General features: G+C 43.0%; 1 protein-coding gene across 3 annotated transcripts in view; it reads right to left on the reverse strand.

The window, feature by feature from the left end:
• The window catches only part of pdlim7 (PDZ and LIM domain 7), a 71,880-nt gene that overhangs the window by 3,742 nt on the left and 54,132 nt on the right, over positions 1 to 14,006 (reverse strand). For all 3 annotated transcript variants that reach the window (XM_084332524.1, XM_084332522.1, XM_084332523.1), the window contains 4 exons: positions 6,491 to 6,543; positions 3,327 to 3,582; positions 2,221 to 2,401; positions 1,477 to 1,597 (listed from right to left, as the gene is read on the reverse strand). In XM_084332524.1, coding sequence (XP_084188650.1) covers positions 1,477 to 1,597; positions 2,221 to 2,401; positions 3,327 to 3,582; positions 6,491 to 6,543 — 611 coding nt within the window. The remainder of the gene's footprint in view (positions 1 to 1,476; positions 1,598 to 2,220; positions 2,402 to 3,326; positions 3,583 to 6,490; positions 6,544 to 14,006) is intronic.

Consider the following 14,006-nt stretch of genomic DNA (forward strand, 5'->3'; position numbering starts at 1 on the left):
CTCAGAGTGAGTGGGTGAGAGGAGCCCTGGAAGATGCTGAGGCAGCAGCGTGTTTATTAAACGCTGCAGGCATTATTCAGACCGCGAGGGCCCGGGTTCAGAGTTTGCCTTTGATAAAGCAGCCATCCACTTTTGGAGAGGAGCAGGAGGCGGCGGGGGAGGGGGGGCGGGCGCGCCGAGACCCCTCAAATAATTCACGCCGCGACATGCACCGTTCATAAAGACCAATAGAGAAACACGGAAAGTACGCTGGAGCCCAAACAGATTACGGCGGAGATGAAGACGTTGTGCGTTTTTTTTGACGGAATATGCGGCGCCCCCCCCCCCTAGAGATTGATGGCGTGGGCCGCCGAACCGAATGTCACGGCGTTAACGCTACTGTGCATTGTTTTACGACGCATCGGTTTGACAGAATTATGATGCATCAATTTGGAAACATTACCGCAATAGATGGTTTCAAATTAAACCCGGGGGAAGGAGGGGGATTGCAATGTAATAGTACAGCCTTGATACTTCGTCATAAGATGAACTTGCGAGTCAGGCAACTAGGTTTCTCACATTGCGTTATTAGATCCTATTCATCTTCTTTTTTTCTAAACATCAGATTATCAAAAGGAAATCTCCAGCCAGTGTCATAAATACATATACATATCTCCGTGTATGGCTTGATGAGAAATGTACATTTAAATTCCGTGTGGACAATCTTGCGACAGAAGATTGGCTTCCTATACAAAAACAGAAGCCGCTTGCCTTTGATTAGTAGGAAGAGAGTTGTCAAAGGCAGTTTTTTTATCAGTCCTGGACTATGGTGATGTAATTGATGTAATTGGTCCTCGCTGATGGAGAGGCGCAACAAATGACCTCCTTATACTCCATCATTATTGGAATGGAATTTTGGAACCTATGGAACCCGTTCTACTGACTGGCTGGTCCTTAAGGTCCCTTGAGTTTGCTCGGAACAGGGTAAATTAGCATCTTCCCATGAAGATTGAGATTCTCCCCTCTGTTTCATCGAGTTTAATCAAACCTTGATGTCCAACCTTTGTCAATCAAGTTTAATGGATTGTTATCCTTATTTATCTTATTGATTTGATGATTTGATTTTTTTTCTTAACTTTATAAAAATTTTAAATGGCACATTACATTTAAATAGCGCTTTACAATTTTGTTCCTCACATTTTACCCATTTACTCACACATTCACACAACGACGGCGGCGGCAACCATGCAAGACACTTTGCCCGGGAGGAGCGGGAAATCGAACCGGGAACCTCCGGATTACCAGACGACTGCTCTACCTACGGAGCCACCGCCAGAGTCTATGTACACTCGATGTAACTGTAAATGAGGGAAAACTCGGTTGCGTTTCGAGGTTTAAATAAAGATTTGACATGAAATGAAATAAAAGGTCCTTTTGGGTCTCGGGCTGAGGAGGTGTGAGAACGTCTACATGGCTTAGGGCCCTCGGGGGCCTCACCTCGCTCGCAGTAGGGCTCGCCCTCCTCCATGTAGAAGGCTTGGTTCCGGATAGCGGTCTTGCAGGCTGCACACTTGAAGCACTCAACATGGTAGGTCATCTTCAGAGCGTGCATGATTTCCTGAGGAGAGGAAGGGCCGTTAGAAGTCCGCCAACGCTGCCGTCTTACAGCTCGGCTCCGAAAATAAGTTTCACAAGACGAGGCCTCGAGTAACAGAAACAACATCGTTCGTCATCTCATTCCGTATCCTTTACGTTTCTGTATTTTGTTTGTCTTTTATATCATTTTCAGCAGTCCCATTTCAGTGATAATATTTCTATTCATGGTTTCTGGTCATTATTGAAGTAATGTTGCGATTCTGGCTTACAGTGCAGCGGAGACTGTGGCTGCTGCTGCAGCAATCTAACTGGTTCTGGGCCATAAACACCACAAATGACAACGGAATATTATTTGCCATTTAATTTCATATTTCGATTGTTCTGGTATTTAGTTGCATTATGCGTGTGTGTGCGGGGGGGGGGGGGGGGGCTGTGTAACAAGCAAGGATGGACAAATTGTAATTCCCCCGTATAAACAGACAATACCGCAAAAAAACTTCCAGTTTTGTACATTCTGTAGACATAGGAGCAAACGGACATAGAGCCCGTTTCAGACACTTCTACTACATATCTTTCAATCATAACTTTGTCATTTTGTGACCACTAGCTACCGTTTTTGGTTGCCGTTAGGAACGTGGCGCTTACCCCTGTGATCTTCTTTTTGCATTTGGAACAGTCCGGAGCGTAGCGGTTATCGTAGCACTTAGTACAGAACACAGAGCCTCTCTCCTCGAAGAAGCCCCCCTCCTCGAGAACCACCTTACACTGGGAGCACGTGAACTCCTCCGGGTGCCAGGAGCGTCCCAACGCGACCAGGTAGCGACCTCTAGAATGCATTCATGCACACACACAGACACACACAGACACAGTAAACACTTTTAAAGAACCATGACTGAGATCCGACTGCTACAGGGTTTTCTACTTCAGCCACAGAAAACAAGGACGACTATAATGGAAATGTCAGATCCAACAAAGGCACACATGACTAACAATATTGATTCAGCCGTCTTGAACTTAAAAGGACCTGCCAAGGATTTTCAAATAGGCATAAATATCAAGTGTAGTATTTCATCCAGTAGATACTGGAATAAATCACGCTCTACTCCCTACACAGATTGTTTGGGTTGTACTGGGCAGCTCTCAGATGTCTGGGACCAAATACAACCACGCCCCATTCCCAGTAAAAAGTGGGAATCTCTAGAATGTCTTTTTGGCGACGGTGTTTACGGAAGTGCCTCTCAAGGTGACGATACACAACACTTTCTGTTGTCAGTAGATGGCAGCATTGGTTTAAAATTAAAAGGTGAAAATGTTGAAAACTACAACAATACATTTCCCAAGACCCTTAGCACAGGTCACTGAGACGAGTCTATTCTTTGACGCAATCTGAACAGCGGTAAACTATTAATGCGACCTCAGTACAGTGACCGCGAATGGTAAACTAATTATCTTAACAAAAGTGCGCTGGTAGCGTTACATATGTTGTCTAAAGGGGGACATATGGTACAATTTAAGATTTAATGATAATCGGCATATAAAAGGACAACATAAAGCATCGTTAATTTGTAAGAAACCTCAATGAAAACGGCGCAGGGTAAGTAATATTCGCTATTGTTATGAAAATGTGATAGAATCCTATAAAAATGTGGACGCATTTGGTCACCGTGACGTTAACCCGAGGGCAAAGCATCACGTCTTCAGTGAAACTACCCGGGCGTTGCCCGAAGGTTCTGCGGCTCCTGTAGGCCCACCTAATTATTTTGTTGCAGGCGCCACATAGAGGGGTCCTTCCGCTGTCTTCGGGTGCCTGCTGCGCTGCCTGCAGGATGGAGCTGCGGCTCTGCATGGGGGTGGGCTCGGCCGGCTGCCGGTGCTGGGTCAGGACTGTGCTGGTCTTGTCTGGCCGGTAACGGTCCGCAAAGTTTGCGTCGGTGACCCACGGTGGCCGACAGGCAGGTCCCGAGGCTGCTGCTGCTGCTGGTGCTGCTGCTACTGGGGTCTCAGAGTCTGGGTCAGACACACAGAATTATCAAGCAAGACTTAAGGCGAGACACCCCAGGTGAATAGGCAAATATACTTTTTTTGTTGATTATGAGATTTTGTTATATTTTTTGTTTCTTCTATGAAACTAGTGACAATAAAACATCAATAACACACATTTAGTTGTTTATTTTACTTCATTTTGCCTTATTGCATCCATACATGTGCCTCATTTGCATATATAAACATAAAATTCAGAAAACTTGCAATATATTTTTTCTTAGTTTATATGTACATAACAAACTGGGAAAGTTTCATAGTGATATCTATTCAAATATTGTTTGCCTTTTAGGGGGTACTACACTGTACTACACTGTTTGTAGCCTGTGTGTAGTTCTGTTCAGTTCAATAACATCATTATTATTATTATTATTCAGTTATCAGCATGTGTTTAGGTTGTCTATTACTAATGGTTTGATTAGGTATTGTGTTTGTAAATATCTGTTTAAAAAAAAAGTACGGCATTTTACAATACAGAACTTTGAAGGCGTTGTCCCAAAAATGAGTTTTATGAGTTTTTCCTCATACTCTGAGCCAGAAATCTCCACTTCAGTAGCACTCACATACACCAAACCTTCCAGTTCTATTCATATCTATGTTCTGAAGGTATTTACAGAAGGGTTTGTTGATATCGCATTCATACCCTGATTTATATCACATTTTATTCCTAAAAACATGGCGAAATATGGAATTTTACCATAAAAATGGACTGAATGGAGTATTTTCTGATTTATGGAGTGATAAAAAGAGATATCCAAAATCCCCTCTGTAATAACCTTTGGCTCTAATATGTCAACAAAATGAAACTATAATTTTGAAAATGGCTTTATCCAATGTTCAGATTTCTGTCCTGGAATTATATGCAAATTAGTGCATATTTAAGTAGACCATGCCTCATTTGCATATTTAAACATACAATTTCATTCAGAAAACTTGTAATACAAAAAAGTCTTGTCTTAATATAAGTAATCAACTGGGGAAGTTTCATTGTGATATCTATTAGTTAAATGTTTTACCCTATTCACCTGTAGTGTCTCGCCTTAAGAAAACACCTATTCCACATTCAGGGTTTCATGTTTATTTATCAAAAGAGCGGTCATTTCACAAGTAATACAAAGGTATGCTGGTTTTCTCAAGCCCCCCCCCCCCCCCCCATCATCTGTTTATTGATATTTATTTTTTTATAGTAATACAAGTAATACAAATGTAATAAAAAAGAAATAAAATAAAACATCTATGGTCACATTACATTTCAGTATAAGTAATTAAGGCATAACACACAGAGGTTGGTGGATACTCAGCGGTCCATGAGCGGTTCCCAAGTTCTAAGAAATACGTCCTTGTTCTTCTTTTATTTTTTTAGCTATACATGATATTATCCCAATTCTCTTCACAGATACAGGATCTAATGTCTTGTCTAATTCAGTACCAAAGAGATACCGTATAGGTGTAATGTCCAACGGAATTCCCAAGACTTTAGTAGTCATGAACCTCTTTCCAAAACGTTTTAGTTTTCTGCATTCCCTATACAAGTCTTACAACGATGGCATCTGGGGGGTGATTTAGGGTACATCTTACTTAGACGGACCGGGGTAAGGTACATTCTGTGAACTTATCATTCTTGTAAGTGCTGTTGCATAAAAATTCTATATTCATGATAACTAATTTATTAATTTCATGTATAAAATAATAAATAGATCAATAATGTGATATGCAATAATTGTATGCAAAGCTAAAATATAAATAGGTGATTTGATGTACAGTAAATTCATTGGTCAACAGTTAAAAGTAATAAGGCACAAAATCGCACGAGAGTATGTTACATTTAAGAGTGGAAATGACAGAACTGGCGCTCTCTAATGGACTTCAGGTGAGCAGGTGTAACACGCTGCTCCACAAGATTTAAGTTACAATTATGGACGTCTGAAGTCAAAGCAGACAGTCAAAAGAACTTTCCAAAGACTCATAAGGACTCAAGAACCTCTTTTCATGACAAGCGGCTAACAAGGTATTTTATTTCTTTCGAGTAAATGCGCTGTCTTTGTTTCATGCGCAAGCTAAGCGTCATTGTATTTAAATTGGCTTCAAACGATGTAGCCGGTTTAATTTGCTGATGCATTTTGTACTGTGTTCATTCACAAAATATAGTTCTCACGGCGTGAGAAGGGACAAGGAGGTGTGATGAGCCCAAAGAATAAACGCCCGTTTACAAAGAACCGACCTGTGTCTGTGTTGTCGTGACGAGAGCCACAATTCTGTTCAGTTATCTTATTACAGGACAATGATATACATTGACATATATACTAGACTTTGAGTAGGTTTTTAACAGGAGTACGAACGCTCCAGAGGTCCCCAATCATTTGTTTTGCGGGCGGCTGGGTGGCGTAGCGGATATTTCGCTCGTCACCAATGCAAGAGACTCCGGTATCGAATCCCAGTCTCAGCATTGCCTTCGGCTTGGGCCGGCCGTCGTACTGGCTCATTTGGCAGAGTCAGCGGGTGGAAGTCGATGGGTGGGGATTGGACGTTGTGGACAGCGACCCCTACAGGTCGGTTGGGAGACGCCTGCACAGCAGAGACAGGAAGTGGCGAGGGTAGTGTGAGCCTCCCATGCGTTACACCTCGCCAATGAGAGTCCGCGCTGGCAGGCGAAAAGATGTGACAGGATGCCTCCTCGTGTGCCGGAGGGAACACGTGATGCAAGGCTTCCATCCTCTCTACAACCGACCAGTGGGGGGCATAGTCGAGCAACGTTCAAGACAGGGGAGGGGAGAATTGGATACACGAAATTGGGATGGGAGAAAAAGAGAAAACAAGGAGAAAAAAGTAGATACAAAAAAAAAAAATTGTATAGGTAGCAGCAGCAAAGACTCACCATCAGGTCCTTCTGCGGCCTCGGCCTGGGCAGGTAAGGGGGTCGGCTCGAGGCTGTGGAGAGACATAAAGAGTAACCATCAGTAACCATGGCAACTGCTCAGGAAACTTCATTGATTGGGACGAGCGGACCTAGCCATCCCCACTGTGAGTGCGCAGAGCATTCAGTTCTATTTTTGCATCATCGTGATCGTCAGCTAAAAGGTCATGATATTGCCGCGTTACAAACGGTGTGCTGGTGCACGGCGGCGTGGGATAAGCCTCGAGAGACTTCAATTAAAATATGGCAATTGTTTCAAATATTCAGATACATAGATTTTGGGCGATAGGCAAGAGCGTCCATAGTATTTGTTTTCTAGCCGCCCTGTATGATTATAGAATGCTTTGGGTTACATTTTCAAGCAATCCAAAAATTATTTTTATTTCAAACAATAAATAATGGTACATAGCTTTTATCCAAAGTGCTTTAAAAATGTTGTTCCTCACATTTTACCCATTCACTCACACACCGACGGCAGAGGCAACCGTGCAAGGTGCCAACCTGCTCATCGAGAGCAATTAGAGTGTCTTGCTCAAGGACACTTCCGACACGCTGCATGGGAGGAGCGGGAATCGAACCGGGAACCTTCCGACCACCCGACGACTGCTCTACCTCCTGAGCCACTGTCGCCCCACAAACAAAGAACGAGACAAAGGGGAACATCATCGTTTTGTTGTTGCTGCTGACGAGTACCTGAGAAGTACTGCTCTGAGGGGGCGACAGTGGCTCTGGAGGTAGAGCAGTCGTCTGGTAATCCGGAGGTTCCCTGGTTCGATTCCCGCTCCTCCCGGGCAGCGCGTCGAAGTGTCATTGAGCAAGACACTTAACCCCTAATTGCTCCCGATGAGCAGGTTGGCACCTTGCATGGCTGCCTCCACCGTCGGTGTGTGAGTGTGTGAGTGAATGGGTAAAATGTGAGGAACAAATTGTAAAGCGCTTTGGATAAAAGCTGCTATATAAATGCAGCCATTTACCTGAGAAGTACTGCTCTGACGAGTACCTGAGAAGTACTGCTCTGACGAGGCAGTATAATACACTGTATAATACACCACCATGAACCATTTGACATCTCTCACATTATAATACACTGTATAATACACCACCATGAACCATTTGACATCTCTCACATTATAATACACTGTATAATACACCACCATGAACCATTTGACATCTCTCACATTATAATACACTGTATAATACACCACCATGAACCATTTGACATCTCACATTATAATACACTGTATAATACACCACCATGAACCATTTGACATCTCTCACATTATAATACACTGTATAATACACCACCATGAACCATTTGACATCTCTCACATTATAATACACTGTATAATACACCACCATGAACCATTTGACATCTCACAGTACTGCTCTGATGAGACATTATAATACACCGTCTTTCAACACCTGGCTGGCATCTGTCTGCCATTCACACAAACTGAGATTCATTGACAATTTCAATATCTTCTGGAATTGTGGAGGCGTTCAGCAGCTGATGGACTTCACCCAAATCATAGAGGTTCTAGACTACCAACGGCAAACATCAGTCACGCGCTCTTGACCTCCCTAAGTGGACAGAATCAAGCCCCAATCTCTGCTCCGTCTAAGCCGAATGACACAACCTCCTGCATGGACACAAGCAACACACTGACCTCCACAAAACAACATCTTGAACTCAAGTGTAATCTCAGTGGACTCACTGCCCCGAAGTAGAAAAACAACGATGGTACAGTCAGACGACATGCCATCTCTAACATACTGGTAATCTTAACCAGCCAATGGCATGGTAAAAGCTATATAAACACACACCATCCAATAGGCCTGCATGTGCTGTTAACCTCAAAGTTATCAAAGTCCAGCCAAAGCAGATCTCCTCTCGTGATATAGAAGTCCAACAAATAAAATTAGCCCTCCTAAATGTCAGATCTCTGAATAATAAACCTTTTTAGTTAATGATCTGATTAAAGAAAATAACTTGGATTGCATCTGCTTAGTGGAGACATGGCTTAATAACGACACAGCTACATCAATAATGATAGAGACCTGTCCACCAGAATCGCATCATTTCAACATGGAATTAAGGAATATCAAAATAAAAGCACACGTTGTTGAACTTGATCATGCATATTTATTAGAACATTTTATTACAGCACTATGTTATCAATACAGTACACATTTATAAAACATATAAATATTTAGCCAAAATATGTTGCCAGAACATAATATTATTATTAAAAAAAAATTACTTGCCAACGCGCACTGTCACCTACCCGTGCACTGTCACGACTCACAACCCATAGTTTGAGAACCGCTGCTATAGAGCTTGCAAATCTACTAGATAGCTTTGATCTAACACAGGCACACAGCATATAACAAATGCAACTCACCGGCATGGTAATACATTAGACTTAGTGATAACAACTGGGCTAAACATCAATAATATCTCAATAACTGAGCTACCTCTCTCTGACCATCAATGTATATTCTTTGATGCCCAAATAACCCTTACTAAAACTAAAAAAGTCCTAGTTCAAAAGAGGCTCCTTAATGACAAAGCTGAATCAAAGTTCACCAGTCTTGTCAGACTATATGAACCACAGTCATGACCGCTCTCTAAATTAAACGGTAGCAAATCTCAATGATGCACTATCATCTGTACTGTATTCAATTCTGTCGCCCCACTAAAAACTAAAAAGAAGTCGACAACCAGAGCCTCCCCCTGGTTGAACTATAATGGTGTCAACAAAGAAAAGGAAATGTCGTGCAGCAGAGAGAAAATGGAGGAAAACAAAAATCACCATCTGCTGTGATATCTACAAAGATGCTCTGCCTATAAGAGAAGGAACGATTATTTGTCCAATATTATCACAGAAAATGCCGGAAATTTCAGAGTCCTTTTCTCCACTATCGATCAGCTGCTAAACACTGTCTCTGCCCCTCACCCTCCTCAACAGCTAAATGTGAGGAATTTGCTGCATTTTTTAGAACAAAATAACTGAAATCAGAGCTAGTATCATTACTAGTGGAGGTGGAGATTAAACAGATTTCAGTAGAGTATGCAATGTAACCATAAGTAACTTTACATGCATCACACTACGCGAACGATGTAAAACTGTCTCAGAAGCAAACTCCACAACCTTAGATATTGATCCTATCCCCACAAAATTCTTTAAGCGAGTGTTTGATAGCGTCTCCAGTCCGGTTCTGGACATTATAAACACATCCCATAAAACTGGCGTCTTCCCAGATGCCTTTAAAAACAGCTGTTGTAAGGCCTCTATTAAAGAAACCTAAATTGGATAACCACACAGTAGCAAACCACAGACCAATATCAAATACCATTTATCAGTCAAATAGTGGAAAGTAGTCTCAGTCCAAATAAATTCCTATCTTAAAGAAAACAACATCTTAGAAGTCTTTCAGTCAGGTTTCAGAAGATACCACAGTACGGAAACTGCACTCACAAGGTAATTAGTGACCTCAGACTCAACTCCGATGCAAATAAAATCTCCATGCTTATCCTATTAGATCTCAGTGCAGCTTTTGATACTATTGATCACAACATCCTAATAAATCGACTTGAAAAGCTTATTGGTTTCTCTGGCTGTGTTGAACTGGATCAAAACATATATCAGAGGAAGGATGTTTTATATTAGTCTAGGACAGTGGTTCTCAAACTTTTTACACCAAGTACCACCTGAGAACGTAGCTGGCTCTCCAAGTACCACCATATGACCGGCGTTAAAATACAGTCTATTCAGCTATGCACAGTTCACGCAGGAGGCAAATGTATTCCTAGTACCATTATTTATTGTTAACTTTTGTCAGACACAGCCACAATGTACAAAGGGATAGAACTAGCAAACGCTTCCACACAACTCATACAATGCAAGGGGCATTGAGAACATAATAACTAACATTCTCACATAGCAAGTGAGAAAATTAAGAACAACTGTATTTCAGCAAATGTACTTAATTCTCTCTCTCTCTCTATCTCTACCTCTATCTCTCTCTCTCTCTCTCACACAGCAAGCAATTGTCCGTCTCTCACACAGCAAGCAATTATCCGTCATTCTCTCTCTCACACACACACACACACAAATTATTTTGTTACAAAAACTTAATTTCCTGCATAAATGCCAGTGTTTGTGATGGGCATCACAAATTATTGTAAAAAAGAAAAGAAAACACATATTCAATACATTTTTGAATGTTTACCCTTTAAATGCCAGTTTGTGTGATGGCAACACAAATTATTGTTAAAAAAAAACACAACAAAAGTAAAATATTTTCAATATATCAAATGCAAAGTAAATTTTTTTGGGGGGGATTATTACAGGTTAGGCATGTGTCAATGATTAGCAGCAACACAGATTTAGATGGATTTTTTGTAATGTCAGATTTAACACCAACTCTTTTCAGAAAAGTGGGAGTAATTCATTTTTTATCTGACATTACAAAAAATCTAAAAATAAATGGTTATGATCAGGGCTGAAGTTGAATTAAAGATGTATGACTGTTTAGACTGCATTACTCTCTGTCACAGTGATCTCCTGGTTGTTCCCCACTTAGGTTATCTAACTATCGCGCCGCCGCAACCAGAAACACTGGCCTGGCCTGCTTCTAAGTTCAGTGGCCTGACACATTTTATTTTTATTTATTTTTTTGCTTTTTTGTAAATGTTTTCAAGTACCACCAGCAGTACCACCAAGTACCACTAGTGGTACGCGTACCACAGTTTGAGAACCACTGGTCTAGGAGGCCATACATCAGAGAAACATGAAAGCCGCTACGGGGTTGCACAAGGGAGCTGTTTAGGTCCATTATTCTTTTCTCTCTATATGCTACCACTCGGCGACATCATCAGAGAATATGGTATAGATTTCCACAGCTATGCGGATGATGCACAATTGTACATATCTGCTGAACCAAATTATGAGACAGCCATAAACCCCATTACCAACTGCCTGTCAGCAATAATAATATAATAATAATGCAGGACTTTATTGTGGTGAGCAGCTTTAAGTACCTGGGGGTCCACATCTCAGAGGACCTGACATGGTCAACACACATAGACACAGTAGTAAAGAAGGCGAAACAGCGCCTCTACCACCTGAGACAGTTAAGGAAGTTCAGAGTATCGGGGAAGATACTCCAGTCCTTCTACTCAGGAGCTGTAGAGAGCATCCTGACCGGAAACATCACTGCCTGGTATGGAAACAGCACGGCACAGGACAAGAAGGCCCTACAGAGAGTGGTGCGCTCAGCCGAGCGTACCACGGGTATTGCACTACCCCCCCCTGCAGGTTCTATACAACAAGAGGTGCAAATCCAGAGCCTGCAGGATAATGAAAGACCCTCACCACCCCAATAACAGCCTGTTTCAGCTGCTGAGGTCAGGCAGACGCCTGCGAACCCCAGCTACTAGGACAGAGCGGCTTAGGCTCAGCTTCTTCCCCCAGGCCATCAGAGCCATGAACAATGAACATTGAGTGCTCAGAACATTGACCTATCCACACACAAGCACACATGAACACACACACGACACGCACGCTGTGCACGCTCACACACGAGCAGCTACTTAACACTTTAACATGAGCGGGCACACACTCATGTCGCACACACGCACACTTATGGCCAAAGGAAAGGACACTTTAAATTAGAATAACAGGAACAGTGTATTGCACTACCAAAGCTAACTAGCATGTCCCATATGCTCTGTAAATAACTATGTACAGATACCGAGATGTCACTCCATGTTACCCGTTACCTGTTTACTGCACAATGTTGTTTTTTCATTTTTTGATTCTATTATATGTTGTACCACTGTATTGCACATCGTTGCGGGCAAGACCACCCGCATTTCATTGTATACCTGTATGCCGTGACAATTAAAACTCTTGACTTGACTTGGACTTAACTCAGAAGTCTTTATTCGGCATGCAACGACATGCAGTGATGGGGGGCACACACACACACACACACAGGAACACACATGCACTGTTTTTTTAGGGTGGCCGATGCGATTGAGCTCTGCGATTGACCCATCCCGTCATCCTTCCCCCCCAAGGGCAGCCGGAAGCAGACAGGGCGACGGCGAGGTACTGCGCCCGGGGACCAATCCAAGTGCTCCTGCCCGTCTTCGTCAGGGACACGATCTGTTGTGCATGTTTTTCCATTGGGTTTCTCTTATCGGGGGGGGGGGGGGGGGGGGGGGGGGGGCCTTGCGAGCACGGGGAGAACATGCAAACTCCACACAAAAAGGCCTGGGAGATACCTGGCAACGCGGAAACACCTGGGTACCTGGCAACGCGGAAACCTGGTCCCCAAGCGGGAATCGAACCCTGGACCTTCTTGCTGTGAGGCGACAGTGTTAACCACTACACCATGTGCCACGTTAAACAAATGGATGAACGATTCTCAAATTGAATGAGGACAAAACTGAAGTCCTACTTGTTGGCCCCAAATCAAAAGGAGAGATGCTAACAAATAATCTAGGAAGCTTAACCACTTGGATTAAACCGGAGGTGACAAGTCTCGGTGTCATCCTGGACTCAGATTTTAACTTCAACGCCCATTTAAACAAAGTGACCAAAATAGCTTTCTTTCATCTCAGAAACATAGCGAAGGTACGACCATTCATAAATCAAAGAAGAAGCTAATTCATGCTTTTATATCTAGCCGACTAGACTACTGCAATGCCCTATTCATTGGTCTCCCCAAGAAAACTACTGAAAGACTCCAGCTCATTCAAAACTCTGCAGCTAGACTAGTAACCAATACAAAAAGGAGGGAACACATTAGTCCTGTCTAATCTACACTGGCTTCCTGTAACTTTTAGAATTGATTTTAAGGTGCTTCTCACATCTAAATGGACAAGGACCCAGCTACATAGACCACGCAACACTTCCCGGGATTCGGAAATCATGGAGGAGAGAGTGGGGGGAGCAAATGAATGAATGTGGACGAGAGCCTTGATGTAAGTGGTTGTAGCTACGGCTGTGGGGGTGCTTGAGACATGATCGAATAGACTTTTATACGCCTGAGTCTCCTGGACACGGTGCGACCAATTCCAAATCGATCTGAACTTTCTCGGCCGAGCTATAGTCCCTTTTTCAGCACCTACTCCCCATACGCATGCGCAGATTGCCAAAGGAGTCTGAACGGCGCTCGAGCCGATCTGGAATGTTCCATCGGGGGGGGGGGGGGGGGGGGACCCTTGCGAGCACGGGGAGAACATGCAAACTCCACACAAAAAGGCCTGGGAGATACCCCACCTGGGTACCTGGCAACGCGGAAACCTGGTCCCCAAGCGGGAATCGAACCATGGACCTTCTTGCTGTGAGGCGACAGTGTTAACCACTACACCACGTGCCACGTTAAACAAATGGATGAACGATTCTCAAATTGAATGAGGACAAAACTGAAGTCCTACTTGTTGGCCCCAAATCAAAAGGAGAGA

Source organism: Notolepis coatsorum (genome assembly GCF_963971535.1).
Source record: "Notolepis coatsorum genome assembly, chromosome: 16".
Lineage (NCBI taxonomy): Eukaryota > Metazoa > Chordata > Actinopteri > Aulopiformes > Paralepididae > Notolepis > Notolepis coatsorum.